This window comes from Acomys minous (assembly GCF_964271855.1).
Source record: "Acomys minous genome assembly, chromosome: 8".
NCBI classification, from domain to species: domain Eukaryota; kingdom Metazoa; phylum Chordata; class Mammalia; order Rodentia; family Muridae; genus Acomys; species Acomys minous.
The window spans coordinates 94,441,800-94,464,126 of record NC_140489.1 but is presented as its reverse complement, the minus strand read 5'-3'; the positions used below and the strand labels follow the sequence as shown (position 1 = coordinate 94,464,126).

The 22,327-nt window shown below is 36.4% G+C and overlaps 1 protein-coding gene across 4 annotated transcripts in view; it reads left to right on the top strand.

Moving 5' to 3' along the window:
• Positions 1 to 22,327, top strand: part of SMC6 (structural maintenance of chromosomes 6) — a 59,730-nt gene that overhangs the window by 15,619 nt on the left and 21,784 nt on the right. For 3 of the 4 annotated variants that reach the window (XM_084791868.1, XM_084791869.1, XM_084791870.1), the window contains exons 5-19: positions 646 to 782; positions 1,147 to 1,208; positions 3,259 to 3,339; positions 3,931 to 4,032; positions 6,035 to 6,154; positions 6,247 to 6,345; positions 12,705 to 12,851; positions 13,076 to 13,164; positions 13,761 to 13,925; positions 14,571 to 14,749; positions 15,359 to 15,563; positions 18,063 to 18,177; positions 18,512 to 18,672; positions 20,765 to 20,900; positions 21,943 to 22,023. In XM_084791868.1, coding sequence (XP_084647994.1) covers positions 646 to 782; positions 1,147 to 1,208; positions 3,259 to 3,339; positions 3,931 to 4,032; positions 6,035 to 6,154; positions 6,247 to 6,345; positions 12,705 to 12,851; positions 13,076 to 13,164; positions 13,761 to 13,925; positions 14,571 to 14,749; positions 15,359 to 15,563; positions 18,063 to 18,177; positions 18,512 to 18,672; positions 20,765 to 20,900; positions 21,943 to 22,023 — 1,879 coding nt within the window. Of the gene's footprint in view, positions 1 to 645; positions 783 to 1,146; positions 1,209 to 1,782; positions 1,910 to 3,258; positions 3,340 to 3,930; positions 4,033 to 6,034; positions 6,155 to 6,246; positions 6,346 to 12,704; positions 12,852 to 13,075; positions 13,165 to 13,760; positions 13,926 to 14,570; positions 14,750 to 15,358; positions 15,564 to 18,062; positions 18,178 to 18,511; positions 18,673 to 20,764; positions 20,901 to 21,942; positions 22,024 to 22,327 lie in introns of those variants that run through there. The other variant, XM_084791871.1, reaches the window with a different exon arrangement.

Here is a 22,327-nt window from a genome sequence, read left to right as displayed (position 1 = left end):
CACTTACAGTTTCCTGAGCCATCCCCTATCAACCACTAATTAAGAAAATTCCCTACACCTGGATCTGTAGGTTTTGGAGGGAAATAGCAATAGAAGCCTTTGTAGCAAGTTCCAGGTCAGCCAAGAGTTATATGATGAGACATCATTTCAGATGGGGGATGGGGCTTCTTATCATTATGATCTTTGGCTATATAATTAACAGTTGTTGGGTAGTATTATGTCAATTATATATAAAATGTAACTTGACATAACCTAAACTTTCCTTTTTCATTTTGTGAGACAGGGTTTCTTTAGCCCTGGCTTTCCTGGAACTCTCTGTAGACCAAGCTGGTCTTAAACGCGCAGAGATGCCTGCCTCTGCTTGCCAAGTGCTGGGATTAAGGGTGTGTGCCACTACTGCCTGGCTTAAATATCTAAAACCTTAGTGTTTTCTACAAATACAATTTTCCTGTTAAGCACGCAATAGTCAATTTGATGACACTTCTCAACTTTATTTTTCTGTCGGATAGAGCATCTTTAACATTATCTGATAGACTTTAAGGCCCTTAGCTAGTCCTCAGAAGTGTTAGATGGATTACTTAAGGATTTTGAAAGTTGCAGTAATGTAATTGTATCATGTAACTCTGCTTAATCTCATTGTTTCAGCTCAGCAGATATCTCTATAACATTAAGGAACAGAGGAGATGATGCCTTTAGGGCAAATGTGTACGGCGACTCTATAGTTGTACAGCAACACATTAGCGTGGATGGAAGTCGATCTTACAAATTAAAAAGTGAAAGAGGTTTGTTTATTTCTTACAAAATGTTAGTAAATAGTTCAGAGGTCTACTGTAAATTTCCTTTCTTTCCCTTGATTTCTACAACTTAGAGCTAGCAGGACATGAAATGGGAAGGGAGGGTTGAGTTACTTAAGATGCAAGCTGGGAGCTACAGGAAGAAATATGAACTGTTTCTGCATGCAGGCTTTTCTTACTCTATCTGTACAGTGACTTATGTGCCACTCTGGAACTCTATATACTTAGTGGCGTTTTGCTTTATTTTGATTAGCATGGCAAAAGGTGCTCAATATTTGCATATTATAGATAATTGTACATTTTCCCTGCATTTCACAAGGAGTCTGTCTGGTCTTTGTGTTTTTATAACCAGGCACTGTGGTTTCTACTAAGAAGGAAGAACTGATTGCAATTCTTGATCATTTTAACATTCAGGTAATTGCTAAATTTGTTTTTCAGATTAATTGATGAAATTGTCATTTTATTGGTGTGATTTTTTTTTTTGGCCTGTGGCATGCATATAAATAAATAAGATGGCTTCATGAATAAATTGATAATGTGTATTCCATTTTTGGTGAACTTCCTTAAAATTGACTGATTCAGTACATGTTTAGTGCGTTTTTGTTAGCATAGTCACAAATGTTTTGTTAAAATTTATTTTAATAATGGTATAATGTTTCTGTGCAATATAGGCTTTCACAGTTAAATTTCATAATTAATCAAGAGTAATGAACTATGGCGGTGCCCCTGATCTAGGATTGTTGGCAAGGTGTCTGACAGTTCATTAGGTCTTGTTTTCAAGAAGTCAGATATAGTTGAGGGGTAGAGGTCTCTGTGAGTTTGAGGCTAGCCTGGTCTACAGAGTGAGTTCCAGGACTGCTAGGGCTACACAGAGAGACCCAAAACAAACAAACAAACAAAGAAAAGTCATATATAATTAAGATGTAAGAAGGCATTGCAAAACATTTTTCTTGCTTCCTTTCTCTTTAATTTCTTTTTTTTTTTTTAAATAAGGACCCACTATGATCTCTGGCTGGCCTGGAACTTGCTATGCAGATCAGACTATCTGAGATACTCCTGACTCTGCCTCCCCTCCCAAGGGTTGCAGTTAAAGTTGAGCACCACAACACTGAACTGTAAGCATTTTTTTAGAGCAATAGAAAGCACCAGGATTTTACTTAAAGGGAATGTTTTTTTAAAATTCAGTTTATTTAAAAATTCAACAGTTGTCTTTTTTTTTTTTGGTGGTTTTGTTTTTGTTTTTCGAGACAGGGTTTCTCTCTGTGCAGCCCTGGCTTTACTGGGACTCATTTTATAGACCATGCTGGCCTCATATTCATAGAGATTCACCTGCCTTTGCCTCCCAAGTGGTGGGAGGCCACCATACCTGGCTGAACAATTGTCATCTTAAATGGTAATAATGAACATTTTTGTTTCTTCTTTTCGTATACTACTCCTGTATGATTAACCTGTGAATATCACTTTTACCATCATAAATTACTTTATTAGTAGTACCAGAGCTATTATTAAAATAAGCACTCTGAATCTTTTTAGGCCAAGTTTATATTTAAAACCATTTCATTTTTATACATTTTGGTAGCCAATTGTAATTTTGTTTAAGCTATGGCTTATTTAAAATGACCTGTGCTCCATAATATACATAACTGATACATATTTCCATAGATTTTTTTATTATCCTTACAAAGTTTAAAACACATGAGAAATCTTAAAGCATTGCTGAAACACTACTGATCACAGATAACTAGGTTGAACTTTTTTAGTGTATTGTAAAAGCTCTTTGATTTACCCAAGGCTATATAGCGGGTAAGGACAGATAAGAATGCGGAAGACCTGACTCTTATGCTATATATTTACCTGTGTTGTCCTTTGATGTTGGAGACATTAAGTGGTAATCTGTATGGAAGTGAAGGCCTATTTATTTTCTTTGTGTTTGTGAGTGCTTGCTTGTGTGTGGAGGGCCAAAGTTGACATTGGGTATCCTCAGTTGCTTGCCACTTTATCGAGTCAGGGTTTCTCACTGAACCGGAAGCTTGCCAATTCCTGCTAGTCTTCTTAGCCAGCTTGCCCTGGGGGATCCTTTGTTTCTGTCCCCTAAATGCTAGGGTTAGTGTTGGCTGCTGTTCCTAATTGGTTTATAAAATGGGTTCTAGGGGTCTGAACTTCAGTTCTTGACTACTTAGCAAGTGTTTGATCCACTAAGCCATTTTCCTAGCCCCCGAAAAACATAAGAAAAGCACCTAAGAAGTTTCTTGAGCTTGTTGTACCTTCTGCAGTGGAATGTTGACTATGACTACCTATGTTAAAAATGTGTAAAATTGCTTTTGTATTTTAGCCCTAATGCTATAGACTTTGATAACAGCTTAGCTTTCTTGATTGGCCGTTTGTCATTTGTAATGTATAGTTTGGGCTAAAGCATTAAAATGAAAAAAAAATTTAATGCCCTTTTTAAAAATATTTGTTTCAGGTGGATAATCCAGTTTCTGTTTTAACACAAGAGATGAGCAAGCAGTTCCTACAGTCCAAAAATGAGGGAGACAAATACAAAGTAAGAGACTAAACCAAGTACAAGCCTAACTAAGGTCATGTGTTCAGATGCATACAAACCTGCTGAGATATGGGTACTGAAATCTTTTTCTCCTTCAGAATCACCCACTTAAAGTAATCTTGTAAAATAGGTTTTAAAATTGCCAAGTAAGTCCACACATCCTTTCCTCCACTCCAGGGAAGAAGCTTGGTGATAGTAGTTCTGGGGCCTGACCCCAGGACCTTGCCCACGGTAGGCAAATGTCTACCACCAAGCTACGTCCCACTCCTGTTTTAGTTTAAAAAATTTTTGCCAAGTAAGATTTGAATTTTTTTTTATTTGAGTTTTCATTCTAAAAGAGTAGATTATTATTTTTCAAGTAACCTTTGAGGAAATATGGCAGAATGAATGATTAACCACACATGCCCTAATAATAAACTTTAAACCATTTAAAAATTTATAAGATTTGTTCTTGGTGTTTATGTATATGTGCTTAGATATTTAATGCCATTTATGTAATTGGTTTAAAAGTTTTGAGGGCCAAATTTTCCCTTTTTTTAAATACTATAAGCCTACAAAGTCCTAATTGTGTTTTTCTTTTTGTTGATATAGTTCTTCATGAAAGCAACTCAGCTTGAACAGATGAAGGAAGATTATTCATATATTATGGAAACAAAAGAAAGAACAAAGGAGCAGATAAATCAGGGAGAAGAGGTATGTAAATACTGTGAATGTTTTTGAGATGAGGTTAGTTCCTAGAGTACTTAAGGTAAAAGTATCATAAAATTATATTCCTATCTATAAATCTATGCCTTCATTAAATAGGTGTCATTTTTTATAGCACACTGGAGTCTGTGACATTTAATTTTTATAATTAAGGCATTTAATAGCTGTATTTTTGTTTTATAATAATGGATATGTATGTATCTTACTTCTTCTTTTAGACTAAACAAGAAGATAAAATGGTGTTTTACATTGCATTGTGCAAGGCATCACTGATTCCCACTATAAATAGTTTGAAAATGTTATATAACATTTATTTTGTTGGGTACAAGCTGCAGGCTGATGTTAAACATAGTATGCACTTGTAATATGATGAGTATTATATCAGCAAGATATTAACATTATTTAAGCAGCCAAAGGCTTGTTAGCTGATGTCACATCAAATCTTAACAATTTTGTTTTTGTTGTTCGCTTTGTTTTTGTGTTTGTTTTTTAATACAGGGCATTTCTGGTTTCACTCTGTAGACAAGGCTGGCCTCAGAGATTGCCTGACTGACTCTGTCTCCTTAGTGTTAAGTTTAAAAATGTATGCCACCATCATCAGGCAAATCTTTGAATTTTTAAATCACTCCCATCAGTTACACACCATTTCATTTTGTTTTTAGCAAAAAATTTGAGTGGCTTTAATGGTAGTTATCAAATAGGAAGTTGGTTATATTAATTAGAAATATAAGAGGCAAATCTGATTCTGGTAACATTTTTTTTTTAGTCCAAATATGAAATATATTTTATTTAACCACTCAGTAGAGTAGGAAAGGCAGACCCAACACTGAACAATGAGAGGTCATAGGAGCCATATAAAGCAAGGAAAGGGAGAATAAGGAAGTGGTCATGGATGAGAGATGTAAAAATTGGCAAGACTTATCACTATATTAAGTTGTAGGGTCTTCACAGGTGTCTGTGATAGGGTAGGTTTTATAGTGAGAAAAACAGGAGCCGAATGTGTATAGTTTCCTTGAAACTTGGTGAAGAAGGAAATAATTTTAGAAGTAGAGTAGTACCAAGGGTTAGAGAATAGTGGTTTTCTTTGTGAGGAAGAGAAATGAGGCTAAAGGGTCCAAAGCAGGTAGTGGATGAGACTAGACCTCTTAGAGAGTCAGGCCACCTTTCTTCTGCAGCAGGTCAGAGTGTTGACAATCGCTGATGTTTCCATCTGCTGATTTAATGCACAGACTCGGAAGGCAAAGGGTAATAGAGAAAAACAAGGAGGCAGTGTATGCAAGTTTGGAAGGATTTGGTTACAGATTGAAATAATCTTAGAAAAAGGAAGAGGATTGAATTGCATAGGGAATCAAAGTAAAATTACAGTGTTAAGGCCTGGTTGAATATAGAAATGTGAATTAAGGAGACTGTCGACACAGGTGTGAAGACTATGAGGTGTAGGAACCACTTAATAGCTTGTTTTAATGATACAGCATTTTATATTTATTTCATTTATTATTAATAGAGAATGAGGACTTGTTCTCTTTCTGGATTTGTGTTACATTTTGTCTGGAAGATCAGGCTTGTCTGGCTTTGAGAGGAGAATTGAGCAGTGGGGCACACCTTTAATCCCAGCACTGGGGAGGCAGAGGCAGGCGAGTTCGAGGCCAGCCTGGTCTACAAAGTGAGTCCAGGACAGTCAAGGCTACACAGAGAAACCCTGTCTCGGGAGAAAAAAGAAGATATGGATATTTAGAAAAGGAATTAAGATGGAAAATGAGAAGAAATCTTGAAGACGTGAACGTGTAATCCTTTGCTCCTAATATTTGGTCATTTATAAATTGCAAAGTTTAGCAAAAATTTTTGTACTTAGCTTAAGTATGCCAAAGGTCTAAAGTCTTTATTATTACTTTAATGACACTGTTGTGTACCAGTTTAGACATCATTTTTAAATAACAGATGCACAAAATGCTTCTTTCTGATGTTCATAAAAAATTGTTTTTCTTTTAAGCGTCTTACTGAACTAAAACGCCAGTGTTTGGAGAAAGAAGAACGTTTTCAAAATATCGCTGGTTTAAGTACAATGAAGACTAATTTAGAGTATTTGAAACATGAAATGGCTTGGGCAGTGGTAATTTTCACTCTTGTTCATCTATATTCATATAACATCTACAGACTTCCTATTTGTTAGTTGTAATAATTAGGTGTATGGTTGGATTTCAGGTCAATGAAATTGAAAAACAATTGAATGCTATACGAGATAATATCAAAATTGGAGAAGAACGAGCTGCCAAACTTGACAGGAAAATGGAAGAACAGCAGGTACTTAGAGGCTCTTATAGAGTCTGTTAAGTCATGATATTGCTGGGACTGGTTATGACCTACAGACCACCTGTGTATTATCTGTACTCAAATCTGTTAAACTTGGACCAAATCTATACTTTCGCAAAGACTGCATAGCAACTGCAACTGTCATTTGAAATAGAACTGTATTTGGCTGTAGTAATGGTTTCTGAGGATTGGGCTGCTGACTTCTCACACTTGTGGACAATGGGACTTTGTTAAGGAGTTGAAACAGAAGAAATGAGAAATAGTTCTGAAACAGCTGTCAAATACAGTAGCACTAAAGTTAAATATCAGTAAACAGAAGAAATTAGAAGTGAAAACAGAGCCCAGAGGAACTTTAAGGGAACTGTAATTTATGATCTAGAATTTAGATTTCCTGTGAGATATTTTCTGTTGGTAGAGTTTGTATTAGATAACTTTTTAAGGTTTGTTCAGGTGGATTTTAACTAAGATAGAAAGTCTCATTAGAAAATATTACTCTAAAATTTTTTTTAAAGTGCTAAGATCTTCCACATACATGTACAAGTTGATAAGAGTGGCAAATGCTGAACCTGGGGGGTTTCCAGTAGACCTTTTTTTAAAAAAACTATTCAGCAGGCCATGTCCTTGGGTTCTAGTGTGAAGACCTTTCCTAAGGTATAGAATTCATAGACTGTGCCATTCACTTGTTTAAAAGTGTAGTTGAGTGGATTTTAGTATATTAATAGGCTCTGCTGCTGCTACATGAGATTCCTGCACTGTCATGCTCAAGGAGGAACTTTGATCTTTATAGGTAGAGCTTATTAAAACTTTTCTACTCCCAACCCCTTATCACCTAATATTAAATCCTAAAGAAATTTGTTTTAAAATAATTCTTTGGTGAACATACAATTTTACCTTAAAGACTAATGCAAATTTGTTTACTAATAGGATGGGTGTATATGTTTATTTTTACATAAAGAATTAAATCTTGGCTCAGTATTTGATACTGTGGGACATATAGCATCTTTTTTTTTCCCTTTTTCTTTTTTTGTAGTTGACTGATACCTTTGTTGTATAGTCATCAATGCTGATAATGGCACTTTTAATATAAATATGCATTACAAAGTAGCAGAAGGTTCATTTCCGTAATTGTTGGGAAATTCTGTTCTAATCTCAAGGAAGAATTTTTAACAATATTTTGATGATTTTTTTTGTTTTTTATGAAATAGGAGTCAGAAACTCAAAAAAATTTTGTTTGTTTTATTCATGTGCATTGGTACTTTGCCTGCATGTGTGTCTGTGAGGGTGTTGGATCTTCTGGAACTGAAGCTGCAGACAGTTGCCGTGAGGGTGCTGGGGAGTGAACCCAGGGCTTCTTAAGAGCAGCCAGTACTCTTAACCCTGGGTGACCTCTCTGGCCCCTCAGAGAACAAACTTTAAAGTAAATATCTTAACAAAATAATTTGATATAGTATTTTAGGGTCTTTGTTCTCCACAGTTAAACCATTATGTGTCTATAAGAACAGAAAACTACATATACAATAAAAAGTGTGGTTTATAACATAAACTCTCAAACCTGAGCTGAGGCGTATTTTAGGCAGGTTTGTTGGTGTTATGTTGTATGTAGTGCAAAGTGTACATATTGTGTGTTGAAAACTAAGCCTACAGTGGAGTTGCATAATGCAGCCTGTACAAATACTACCAGGAACACCTTAAATTCATTATGCATTTGATTTTCCTTTGGTTTTTGGTCATTTGTTTGCATTTTACTGTTAACGGTTTTGGGGACTCCCACATTTCACTTACCTGTTGTTACATGGGTTTACAATTCAGTTTAAGAAGCAATACTTTATAAGGTGGCCCTTCCTCATTCTACTTTGTGTGTGTGAATTACTTATGTCTTTGTATTTTATTCTCCTTTGCTTAAGACATTTCTGCCCCTAGGCATAGTTATGGTATAGAATAGGATCTTCCTCAGTTTACTGCTTCTAGTCTTTCTTGAAGGTCACAGATATCTTTACTTTTAAGGGTTCTATTGGAAAAAATAGTAGCAATAAATAGTACACTTGTTTTGCAATTTTTGGGCTAGGTTTCTCACTCCCTCTTCAGGTAATAAATGGAAGATCAATCCTTCCCACCTCTCTTACCTCAGATTTTCTTTCTGACAAACTAATCTAAAATTTTTTCCAAATATGTTTATCCTATGGGTCTTACTTCTCAGCTTGTTGTAGAGGAAGTCCTTGAGTATTTTCTTCAGAGGTATTTCTAGTTGGATAGTGAAACCCAATTTGAGTAATAAATACTTACCTCATTTTCAAAAGTTAGTAGTTGTGAAGAAAGCTATATGGCTTTCTTTTGTGTAAGCATTTGGTATTTCTGTAATAAATTATAAGAGGGTATGGACTATCTAATAATTATATATCTTTCATACAATTCATCTTTTAATTATCAAATTCATTTGCATGATTTTTTTTTTTTTTTGGTCTGTGTGTGTGTGTCTGTGAACCACATGTGTTGCTGATGCCCATGGAGGCCAGAAGAAGTAGTTGAATTCTCTTGAACTAAAATTACAGATGGTTTTAAGCTACCATGTGGTGTTGGGAATTGAACCTGGGTCCTCTGTAAGAATAGTAGATGTTTTTAATTGCTGAGCCATCTGTCCAATCTCCTTCCTATCATTTTTATGCAGAGCTTTTGACACAACTTTAATATTGTCTGTAGAGTGACTTTTAAATAGAAGGTTTCTGAAGAAATAGTATATCATGTAAACTTTAAATTTTTGTTAACTTGGAAACCATGCTTAGCTAGGCAGTTGATAGTGCATGCTCTTAGTCTCTGTACTCAGTCAGGAGGCAGAGGCAGGGGTACCTGAGTTCAAGGCCAGGCCGGTCTTCAGAATGAGTTCCAGGACAACCAGGGCTGGCTACACAGAGAAACTCTGTCTTGCAAAACAAATAAAACAACAACAAAAGAAAACTATTTAAAAACATTTCCTTAGATGTTTGCCTTGTTTTTTCCTTCCCTTCTGTTGTCTCTTCATTCCTCCTTTACCAAGTCATAAAGTATAGCCCTAAATTTGTATTCCTCTTGTTTTAGTTTCTCCAGTGTTGGATTGTAGGCATGAACTGCCAGAAAACTTTTTTTAAAAAAGTAATTTATTCAGTTTTCCTTCTAGTAACTTCTGTAGATCTGGATTTATGGATAGCTACTGTTTGAATTTGTTTTTGTCGTGTAATATCTTGTTTTCTCCATCAGTGGTTATTGAAAGGTTCACTGGGTATAGTAGTCTGGACTGGCATCTGTGGTCTCTTAGGGTTTGCAGAACCTCTGTCCAGGCCCTTCTGGCTTTTATGATCTCTACTGAGAAGTCGTGTGTAATTCTGATTGGTTTGCCATTAAATGTTACTTACCCCCTTTCCCTTGCTGATTTTAATATTTTTTCTTTGTTCTGTATATTTGTGTTTTGATTATTGTGTGGCGGGAGTGTGTTTTGGTCTATTTGGTGTTATGTAGACCTCTTGTATATTTATATGCATCTCCTTTAAATTGGGGAGATTTTCTTATATGATTTTTGTTGAAAATATTTTCAGGGCCTTGGAGCTGGGTGTCTTCTCTTTCCTCAATTCCTATTATCCTCAGGTTTTGTCTTTTCATGGTGTCCTTGATTTCTTGGAATTTTTTCTTCAGGAATTTTTCAGATTTAATATTTTCTTTGATGGTTGTATCAAGTTCAGTTGTATCTTCTACTCCAGACATTCTTTCCTCCATCTCTTGAATTCTTTCTGTTAGAGAATCTTACCTCTTCATTTCCTGCTTTCTTCTCTAAGTTCTCTTGTGTCCAGCTTTCTCCTGTCTTGTGTTTTTATCATTGTTTCCATTTTCATCTTCAGATCTTGAACTCTTTTACTTATTTCCTTCATCTGTTAGTATTTTCCTGAATTTCTTCCAGTGATTTCATTTCCTCTCGTTAGGCCCTTTAATGTTCTCAATCTGTTTGGCTGCATTTGTTTATGAATTTTATTAATTTCCTCCATTACCATCTTCATTACTAAGGGTTAGAGGTCATTTTCTTGTGCTTCAGTTGTGTTTGAGTTCCCAGCGTTGAATTCTTTGGGTAAGCTGTGATCTGGAGATGCCATTTGTTTTGTTTTTTGTTATTTGTGTTTTTTATGCTGGTCTTTAGTCATCTTGCTTTCTCTGCCATTGCGAGGTAGTTTCTGGTGTCCTTTACTGGTGGACGAGAGCAGTTCCTTGGTTAGTGTCTATAGGGAACCCTTCCATGGATCAGACAGGTGACCCAGTTTCAGCTCCAGGGGACTTTACTCCACACCCTGGGCCCTGCACTGGGTCAGCAGAGGAAGGTGCTGCTGCTCTGTAGACCAAGGATCAGTGGTGTAGATAAAGCAGGTTATCCTGCCTTTGGCTGGGCTTTGAAAACCCTGCCCTCAGGCACTGGGGCTTTGGGAGCCTATGCTCAGTCCACCAGTTGTGCCACTTGCCAGATCTGTTTGTAGGAGAGCAGGGGAACCCCTGCTGGGTGTGCTGGGGCCGGCTCCCTAGGTTGGGGCTGCTGGCTAAGTTTCCTCTCGATCCCCTCAGGCCAGTTCAGACCCTCCCCAGAGTGTGGGAGCCCCTACCCGGGCTGTGGCTGGCTGGCTAGGCCTCCACCCAAGCCGCTTCAGTTCTGCTCAAGTGTGTGGGAATAGTAGTACTCTGGGATAGCTGGCTAGGTTTCTGCCTGATCTGTTCAGACCATTCAGACAGTACAGCCTTAGATCAGTCAACCTGAGAGTGGCTATAGAGCTGTAGCTGGAAAACGTGTCCATAGCCGCCAGTGCCCTGGGCTCCTCCGTCAACTGGAGGGGTTATCTGAGGTCAGATCTATCCCAGATGCACACTCTGGGCTCCCTCTGAGCCAGCAGACAGTGAAGCTGTTTCTCTGTAGCCCACAGTTCAGACAGAGAGGGAGAGAGAAAGAGTGCAGGTACTGCACAACACGAGAGGCTGCGCGGGCCTTTGGATACTGAGCCTCTGTGGTCGCTGGCTCCTCGATCTTTCTGTGGACTGGTAGGGCGGTCTGAGGTCAGATCCACCTGTTTTCCTGGGTTCTCCCCAGGCCATCAGATCCAGACTCTGGTGCCTCACCACCCCACAGTTCAGTCCCAGATGTGGAGTCCATGATATAGAGCACGGCTGCATGCAGCTTGCAGGTGGGTATAGGTCCAGACTCTGGGGACTGGGCACTTGTCCTCTATGGGCCTCTTGTGCTCTGCTCTGTGTGCACCCCTCTCACCTAGGGCCCTCCAGGTCTTGTGGTCTGTAGCTCCCAGCCAGGTCCTAGTCTCCATCATGTGTGTTCATCTTGGATCTCTCAGCATGCAAATATGTACATTATCTTTTTTATGTAGTTTAGCTATCTATTATTTTTCCTTCCCATCATCTCATTTCATATCATGATGGTCTCAGTTTAACTTCTGACATATTTAACTTCTAAAGTAGATATTGATAACTTTGTATATGCTCTAGTGTCTTTTGCCTAGAACTTTTCCCTCAGCCTATGTCCAGGTACACTAATTAATTACCCTTTTTGCTGTCAGCACAGATGCTGCATTTTTAACTTTTTCTTGGCATACCTATAATTTCTTTTCTATGCTTTCTTTTTTATTTATTTATTTATTTATTTATTTATTTATTTATTGCATATTAGTGCTTTATCTTCAGAAGAGGGTATCAGGTTACATTATAGATGGTTGTGAGCCACCATGTGGTTGCTGGGAATTGAACTCAGGACCTCTGGAAGAGCAGGTGACACTCTTAACCACTGAGCCATCTCTCCAGCCCCTCCTATGCTTTCATAATATAAATGGATATACTTTATCTAGTATTTGTTTTTATGTATTCTCTGTTAAATTGTGTCTTTCTTAAATAGTTTCATTTAAAGACATTATTTCATTGTGGGTCAAAATTAAATTATATTTTATAATTTTGTATAACTGATTGCCTAATAACTCTTAATCCAATTTATTTACTTGTTGTGTGTATATGTGCACATGTGCACACACATGTATGTTATGGCATCCATGGATTCCTTTTGTCATGTTAAGGGATCAAAAGACAACTTAAGAGAGTCACTTCACTTCAACATATCAGCTGTCAGGTTGAACTTTGGTTGTCAGAATTGGCAGTGGCTGCCCTACTTACTGAACCATCTCACTCAGCCCTTACCTGATGTCTTGAGTAAAATTAATTTTATTGGAATGTGAACTGTTCATGATTTGTATCTTCTTTTTCATGAGGAAAATAACAACAGTAATTTTTTTTCCTTAAAGGTGAGACTTAATGAAAATAACAACAGTAATTTTTTTTTCTTAAAGGTGAGACTTAATGATGCAGAAAAGAACTACAAAGATATTCAAGATAAACTAGAAAAAATTAGCGAGGAGACAAATGCACGAGCACCAGAATGCATGGCACTGAAAACGGATGTCATTACGAGGACAAGAGCCTTTAATGATGCTGAGGTGGGAGGATCTCCTAACATAGAATAGAAAAACTCTACTAGATATAATGACTGTTCTATTAGCTTTTCCTTGTCTGTTAATTTTTTTTTTAAAGTAGTGTCTTTCTAGATCAAAATAAGTCTCATTCACTCATTTAAAAACATGGTTTCAAATAGTCTTCAAATAGCCATTGATGGAATGTGTATTTCTATGTGTTACTAAAATATGTTTAATTTTTTTGTTAGGTTTTATATAACCGTTCCCTAAATGAATATAAAGCGTTAAAGAAAGACGGTGAACAGCTTTGTAAAAGAATTGAAGAGCTGAAGAAAAGGTAACACAGTAACATTGTATTTCCAAAGTCACCTCACTGTGTAATAATTAGGCATTGTGGAGTAGTTAATAATTAGGCATTGTCTGTGTTTGTGTTAGTGAAAGTTTCTTACAGTGGCTTATTCTTTTTACCCCCAAATGTTTTATTTATTTTTTATTAATTTATTCAGATTACAACTCATTTGATTTGTTATCCCATCACTTGGATCCTCCCGTTCCTCCTCCCTCCCAACACCACCCTATTCCCCTCCCCTAGGTCTATGACCGAGGGAGATCTCCTTCCCCACTTTATGGTCACAGGCTATCAAGACTCATCTTGGTAGCCTGCCTATTCTTTCTTTGAGTGCTACTAGGGTTCCCCACCAAGAGGAGGTCACCAAATATGGGGCACCAGAGTTCATGTCAGAGTTAGTCCCTGCTCTTCACATAACTGTGGATAATGCCCTGTCCATTGGCTAGGTAGGGGTTCGATGTTTACTACTTGTATTGTCCTTGGGTAGTGCCATAGTTTGAGCAGACACCCCTGAGCCCTGATTCTTTTTAAATGTTAGGTTTTTACTTAACATATTTTTTCTTTTGTTTTATTACTCTCCTTAGTACTGATCAATCCTTAGAACCAGAGCGGTTGGAAAGGCAAAAAAGGATTTGCTCGTTAAAAGAGAAAGTAAAAGTCTTACAAGATCAGGAAAATACTGTCAATCAAGAGGTTGAACAGTTTGAGCAAGCTATAGAAAAGGACAAACAAGAACATGTCCGAATTAAGTAAGTTTATGCCTTTAGTTTATTTAAATATCATGTAGTTCTACTGTTAATATGAGGAGAAAGAACTTTTTTTGTGGTATCAGTAAAAATCCTTTTGACTTAATTTGATTTGGTTTCATTTTGGTTTTTCGAGACAGGGTTTCTCTGTGTAGTCTTGGCTATCTGGGACTCGCTTTGTAGACCAGGCAGTCTTCAAACTCAGAGAGATCCACCTGCCTTTGCCTGTCAAGTACTTAATTTGTTTTGAGTCAGTGGCTCATTATATAATCCTGGCCGTCCTGGAAAAGCTCAGTGTAGACCAGCTTGGCCTCCACGTCAGAGATCCACCTGCCTCCTGAGTGCTGGGATTAAAGGCCTGTGTCTTCGTGCTTGAACTGATAAAGATGTATTAAAATTGTTTTTCTAAGACCTTTCTTACACATTTTGACAATCTGAGATTTTCAGTCTATTATAGTTGCATCACTTTTAATGTGAGTTTTGGGTACTGCTGACTTTTCTCTGCTAACTAAATTATTTGTAAATAAAAACCTCATTTTTAAGCATAGCAAGGTTATCGGTTAACGTAGAAGTATTATGAACAAAGCCCTAATATTTCTGTATAACTTAGCACATAAAGTGTTAACTTTCTCTGCTTTTGTATTTTAGGAGAGAAGATGTAGATGTGAGGCATACACTAAACTATAATCAGAGACAGTTGAAAGAACTGAAAGATAGTAAAACTGATCGACTAAAAAGATTTGGTCCTCATGTTCCAGCTCTTCTGGAAGCAATAGATGATGCTTACAGACGGAGACAGTTTACTCATAAACCTATCGGCCCTTTAGGTATTTACCACTGTTTTTGAGAATATCGTTTATATAAGTCCTTAGTTCTAAGACATAGTCTATTTAAACTAGCTATATAGTTAAGTATAAACTTTATTTATACTTAGGAGTTTTGGCAGTGGGGTAGGAAAGAGTCTTATACATCTGGTCTTGAACTCTTAATCTGATCCTCCAATCTCTGTCTCCTGAGTGCTTGGATTACAGGCACATGCTACCACCCCCGGCTCACAGTTTTAAACATAATAAGAAAAATCACTTTAAATGTCTACCTTTACTTTTTCTCTTTTAAATTAAATGTAAAATAGACGAGAAAGAATTTAGGGAATTTTAATCAAGTAACCTGACAACCTACTGACATGAAGATGTAGTAAAGAGACAAAAACAGTTCCTCTCCAATTCATATACTCTTTGGCTTTCTTCTCATTTGTTACTTTATTTAGACAGTGGGATCTCCAGTCCTTTTCCAGTTCAAAAGTCCCTGCTAATTTATTTTCACTTGTTTCTACTTAAGGTTTTAGCAACTTTTTAGTCAAGTTCTAGGGAGTGATCTCTCTGTAGAACAGTATTACTTAAGTATTTATGAATCTTTTTGTGGGGAATCACTTTTAGGTGCTTGCATTCATCTACGGGACCCTGAGCTTGCTTTGGCCATTGAATCTTGCTTAAAAGGACTTCTGCAAGCCTATTGTTGCCATAATCATGCTGATGAGAGAGTACTTCAGTCATTGATGAAAAAATTTTATCCACCAGGAACCTCTCGGCCACAGATAATTGTTTCTGAGTTCCGGAATGAGGTCTATGATGTGAGACTTAGGTAATCAAATAAATACTGTCTCTAGTTTTACTTAATCATATGTGCGATTGAAAGGTATTTCATGGATGTTTGAACAGTGTTTTCTTCTCAAGGGAGTGGTATCCAGAACTCTTACTGTCTCTGATCAGTCCTCTTTATAGAGAAAGATATGTGAGGTTGGCATGGTAGTGTACACCTCTAGTTGCGATTACTCAAGATATATTTTGAACCTAGGACCCAAGAAACTCACCATAAAACTAAAACAAATAATGTGAAATTAAAGTACTATATGTGTCGAATATTGCATTTTGAGATTCCTTTCCATCTTCACTTTTGCCATAAATCCTATTTCTGATTAGATTATTTTTTATAGTCTAATGCTACCTCATTTATTTTGTAAATTTGTGTACAAACACTTAATTGCCTTTGGTTCTTTCTAAGCAATAGTAAAATGGATCATAAAATATAGGCATAGTTCAAATGGGAGAATCCTTTAGTCATTTGTTAGGTGAGACAGAGATGATAAGTGACTACTAGCCGTTTAACTAATGCATTTGCTAAGGACAGAAGTATTTAATTGCTTATATTGAAAATGACCCAATGGACTGCTATATATCTCAGCTGGTGATCTGCGTGCCTGGTGGGTGCCATATGGGGAAGTTGGAAGCTGTGGTATAAAGTTACATGAGAGAATGCATGCTTTAGTTAAAGATTTATTTCACTTTTTAACTATAATGGGGTAGGGAGTCTTGAGGTTTGTCCGTATGAGTACATAGTGCCAGAAAAGGGTGTTTAATTATCTGGAACTGGAGTTAAAGGCAGTTGTGAGCCACGTGATATGGGTACTGCGGTCCTCTGTAAAAACAGCAAGCAATCTTTATCAGTAGGCCATCTCCAGCTTATGCTTTTTTATTTTGGGACCAGAAAGTGTAGTCCTGAGCAGTTGTACGGACAGCTCTGTGACTGGCCCTGGGGCAGGGGAATGCTTATCACTGCTCAGACTACCTGTTTCCAGAGACTTAGCAAAGTCTAGCAACCCTGATTTACAGTATACTGTAAAAGGGATGAGAAGGTGAGCTAACTTTGTGTAGTGTACTACCAGTTTTCTTGGGGGGGGGGCGAGGAAATGAGTCCATATGCTGAGAATGAGGGCCTTGGGAGATGGGTAAGAGGCTTGGGAATTATGCGACTGAAAAGTTTAAATCAGCTGCTAAGAATCACTGAAAGAAGTTGAATGATATTCCACTTAAGATACAAAACTTAATGGTAACTGCAGAACCTTTTTAAATTAATAATACTTCTTTATAGATGTAAGATTGCCTTTATTACAACTGAAGTATATAAATTTTAAATTTGTGAATGTGGCAGGAGAACCAGTTGAAGATGTTGCTGAGAAATTAGTTCAAACAAAGTAGGGCCTGGCAGAAAATATATACCTGGCTTTATGAAATATTCAGACTTAACAGGCTTAGGAATTATAGCTTAATAAAACAGGTCTGGCTTATGGCAAAGTCAGTGTTTTGGTTAGTATCAAGTATATGGTGCTAAAATACAAAGTTGTTGAAGTAGTGGAAGGATTTAAATTCCAGTATTTTTTATTGTTGATCATCTATTGATAAGAGCCTCAAGTAGGTCTAATAATCTTTAGCTGACTTAAATGTTCTGAAGGGAACTTCTGTCTATGTCTGTGAAGAACTTTGTAAACTATTGTTGAAATGTTAATATAACAATGATGCATTTAATGTAAAAATCAGAATATTAGTACGTTGACTGTATTAGATACTCTTAAGATGTATTTTGCACACTTATGAGAAGATTGTTGCCCAGCAAGCTCTCAGGACTTGCTTGCGTCAGTGGTGAGCTCACAGCTGTGTCCAGCTTTTTATGTGGACACTGAGATTTTAAATTCATATCTTCATGTCCAGCTTTTTATGTGGACACTGAGATTTTAAATTCATATCTTCATGCTTTCATGATCAGCATTCTTACTGAGCTGTTTCCAGTTGCTGTTACTCAGTGAAATAGTTACTCAGTTTTAATTAACTTTTATCTTTGCATAATTATAGGAAAAATCATAATTTAGGAGAAATTATAACAATATAACTATTATAATCAATTTTGAGCATAATGGTTGTAAGTCTGGGTTTTGAATTTGTATTGCCTAATTTAAATTCTGTCCTAGTCACTTAACTAACTATCCTTACAATGTTAGGGAACTTGTTAAGCTCCCTGAAGCGTCCTCATCGGGATTTTTTTTAAAAAGGGGAGGAGGAATGTATAAAGTACGTTATTATGGTTGTCAAGAGATTACTTGAGCTCGTATTTTTATGTGCATAGAACAGTGTCTTACACTGTTTAAGTGTAATTGTTCAGCAAATAAATAAACCTTACGGAGAAATCTTTTTTAAATATCAGATACTATATATTCTCTATAGTCTGTTTACCCATTAAGTTATTTTTGCTTTTTATATATGTGAAATTTGCTTGTGTTTAATGTTTCCGTCCCCCTCTGTCTCCTAGAGCTGCTTACCATCCAGAGTTTCCAACCGTTCTGACCGCTTTAGAAATAGACAATGCTGTTGTTGCCAACAGCTTGATTGACATGCGGGGCATAGAGACAGTGCTGCTGATCAAAGTAAGGCCAGTGATTCATACGTTTTAAGTGGTTCCTGCTGTTTAAAGATCTTTGTAACTGAATTTGTTCATAGATATGTTTTACTATTGTACTTTTATTTCATGGGAGAGTCTATAGGAAAATATAGAGTTGGTTGCTTTGTGCATTTTGTTTCCCTAGGAACTATTACCAGTTTGGTTGTTTTTAAAATATTTCATAAATACATTATTTTGGGAATTATTACAATGTTTAAATAAAAATAGTTGAATTTTCTAATCAGCGGGTAAAAGTTTGAGTATATCCATTGAAATACTTTGGCAGTGTTTTTAAAAATATACTTTCTTTTCCATTCTAGAATAATTCTGTAGCTCGCGCAGTCATGCAGTCCCAGAAGCCACCCAAAAATTGTAGAGAAGCTTTTACTGCTGATGGTGACCAGGTTTTTGCAGGACGTTATTATTCATCTGAAAGCACAAGACCCAAGTTTCTAAGCAGAGATGTGGACTCTGAAATAAGGTTTGAATTTAGTTAGCTTCAATATTATTCCCACTGTCTCCTTTGGGTACCATTTTCTGTGATTTATCTTAGTGTTTGGTCTTAGAAGTTTATTTAACTAGATGTGGAATTCAGCAGTTATTTTGACAGCAATATTGAGGACCAAATACATTAAATGTCCTTAACAGCAGCTGGTCTACACATTGTTACCTATCTTCAAGCTGTAAGGATGTAATAAGAATAAATTAGTGCTTGCTTGGGTAGCATGTGTGCTGAAATTGGAATACAGGGAAGACTGATATGGCTCTTGCAAAAAAGGATTGCACATCTGAAGCATTCCATGTTGAAAAGAATGCACATGAGCTGCAGCGTTGAGTTACAGTGACTTTCCTGTCTGTCTGTCTGACTTACTTTCTTTCTTTTCTTTCTTTCTTTCTTTCTTTCCTTCCTTTCTTTCATTCTTTCTTTCTTTCTTTCTTTCTTTCTTTCTTTTTTTTTTAAAGCAAGAGTCCAGAGTGTTGGGCTACATACAGGCACAGACTTACTTATCTGTCTCATATATAGAGTTGCATTGTTTGTGAAAGCAAGAAAGAAGGCCAGTTGACAAAATTAAAACATAGGCCTAGGAAAATTGAGAACCTAAAAAAGAACCATGTTTTAATTACGTACCGGGGCTTGTAGAAAACAGTTTTTGATACTGTAGACATCATGATTTCCTAATAAACTAATTCCATTTGATAAAATGATAGCTTACGCTTGAGTTAATGGCGTAGAGTATTTAGAATAAGTTAACTTCAGATAAAAGGCTAGTGCTGGTGCCATCCTTGCTGCTTTGGAGGCTGAGGAGAAAGGATTATTAGTAGAATACTGCCTACCACGCATGAGGATTCATCCTCCAGCCCTGCTACAGAAGAAAGGAAGGAGACAAGAGGGGCTAGCTAAGAAAGTTGTGCAAAGTCAAAGGGTCAGTATTAGGAAATGAGGGTTTTGTTGAGGTTTCTCATTTTCAGATCTTGAATACTTTTCATGTGATTATTAAAAGTAGCATGAAGTTATTGCAAGGTTTTAGGAATTTAAAATGTATTGATTAGCAGTAGAAAAAGCTTGGGGGTGGGGAACACCAAATGAATGTTGTGGCACTTGGTTTAGTTTTTCATCTTGTTAGGAAAGCAGGTATGATGTGTAAGCAGACTTTTAGAATGATTGATGGCTTGTGTGTTTTTGAACTACATGGTAAAACAATTTGATAGATATTGTTGAAGTAATTTACTTCAGAGGTTATGCTTTCATTTGTTCCTTCAAACAACAAATACTTAGTGCTTGCCAAATGTGCTAAGAGGGGGTGGGTAATTTATACATGAACAATGCTGTGGAAACCAGCAAAGTGCAGTACAGAATTAGAGACTGATCGTTATTTGGAATTCATCTCACACAAGCAACTTGTATACTTAGCTTATACTTAGTATATCTCCTTACATGACAGATATTCTATTTCCATGTGTAAAATAATAGTGCAGAACATTGAAATTATAACATTTGCAGGACTGCCACAGAGAGACCCTTTGTTGTTTTGGTATCTTTCATCTTTGTTTTCCATCTCTGTCCTCTTTTTCCTCCACTCCCTACACATTCTCAGAATTTTTTCTTAAACAAGAATTGTTAAACTTTTTCTTAAATCTCCTGTCACCAATCTTTGTGTGTGTGCATGTGCCTACTTGGTAAAGACATTCTTCCAGAACCATATTTGTGTTCTTATAGTTGTGAGGACATAAAGTATCTTGTCATTCACGTTTAATGTTTTAGTATAGTCTAGCTGTCTTCTTTTTGAGGGATTGAGTCTTCATCCTGTTTCTACCTCTACCTAATACCATGAATAATTCCTGGAGCATAGAATTTATATTATAATATTTGCTAATCAAATCAGTAAAATAATGTTAGGTGATATTTTGACATTTCTGCTAGTTTTCACTGGTAACTTGATAACTTAATTTGATAGGATTATACAACTGGTTTAATAGAATAGGGTTTTATAAATAAGTCACTACAAATAAACTTTGCAATGGAGCTATATCTCTATGAGAATTAAGAGCATTTTTTTGTCTTCTCTATCAAGTGATTTGGAGACTGAGATTGAAAATAAAAAGGCCCACATAATAAATCTTCAGCACCGTCTGTCTGCCCTTGAGAAGGATATTAAACGCAATGAAGAACTTCTTAGAAGATGTCAACTACATTATAAAGAAATAAAGGTAAATAACAGTCTTTGGTTTTTCCAGCTTACCATTTCAAAGTTAATTGTATAATTTTGTCATTCATGTTCTCAAATATTTTGTCCTCAAGCTTCCCTTAGGAAGAACTTTCATTTATATGTTTAATTAATTAGAGTTTGTTTTATTGCTTTGATAAAGCACCATGACCAAAAGCAACTTGAGGAAAGGGTTTGTTTCAAGCTTAAATTTAACATCACAGTCATCATTGAAGGAAAGCAGGGCAGAAACACAAGGCAAGAACATGGAGGCAGGAGCTGATGCAGAAGCCATGGAGGGGCGCTGCTTACTGGCTTTCACCTCAAGGCTTGCTCAGCCTGCTTTCTTAGAGCACCCAGGACCACCAGTCCAGGGTAGCACTGCCCATGCTAAGCTGAGTCCTTCTTCATCAATCACCAATCAATAAACTACACTCTAGTCTGGTGCGGCATTTTCTTAGTGAAGATTTCTTCTTCTAGATGTCTCTAGCTTGTGTTAAGTTGACATAAAACTAGCCAGCACGTGTATGTTGCATCATTAAGTACATAGATTAAAAAAATAAATAAATAAAGTTTTGTTTCTTGATAATGTTGGGTACAGTTATAAGCTATCTGTAAATTTGAAAGCATTAGTAAAAATGGTGGACAACATTATAGTGCTTTTCTTAAAATAATTTGGATTACATGGACTTCCAGATCTCCCAGGGATTATTTGGGTCTTTGGGAAACACGAGATGTATATAGTAATCTTTGAATAATTTGAAACATTAGGTATTTTAGAAAAGCATTTTCTCTCATCGACTCAACAGTGTGGTCATTTTGAATGCTAAGGTGGATTTTTTTTATATCATCTTTGTGTAGAAATGGATTAGTGGAGTGATCATGGTGCAGTGCACATGTATGCTCACACCTCTGGTTCATTTAGTAATGGTGTATCCCATTGTTAACTATTACATCTCACTGTATTATAAGCATAGTGGATGTTTGTGGTGTAATATATTCTTCCAAGGATTTTGTTTTTTATAAAATTCTAAATTTCTTTTTAGATGAAAATAAGAAAAAATATTTCTGAAATTCGGGAACTTGAGAATATAGAAGAACACCAATCTGTAGATATTGCAACCTTGGTAAAATACTTTACTTCAATTTAAATGTTAAAGAATAAACCTGTAACTTAGTGGCCTATAAGTCTCACTTTTTAAAAGATCCTTTAATTGTAACTATTCTTTATGCTTGCCATCACTGTTCATAAAATATATCAGATTTTACCTGAAGTATGGCCTTCAGAATTCTGGGTTTTGTGTATGTGACTTGCATGCATAATGGAATTTTCTTCTACCACATAAGGTAAACATTAGCCAGTTCCTGTGGGAGGACGAGAGGTCAGGAATACCTTTTCAGTCAGTCAGAGTTGGGCTGTTTGTATTTCTT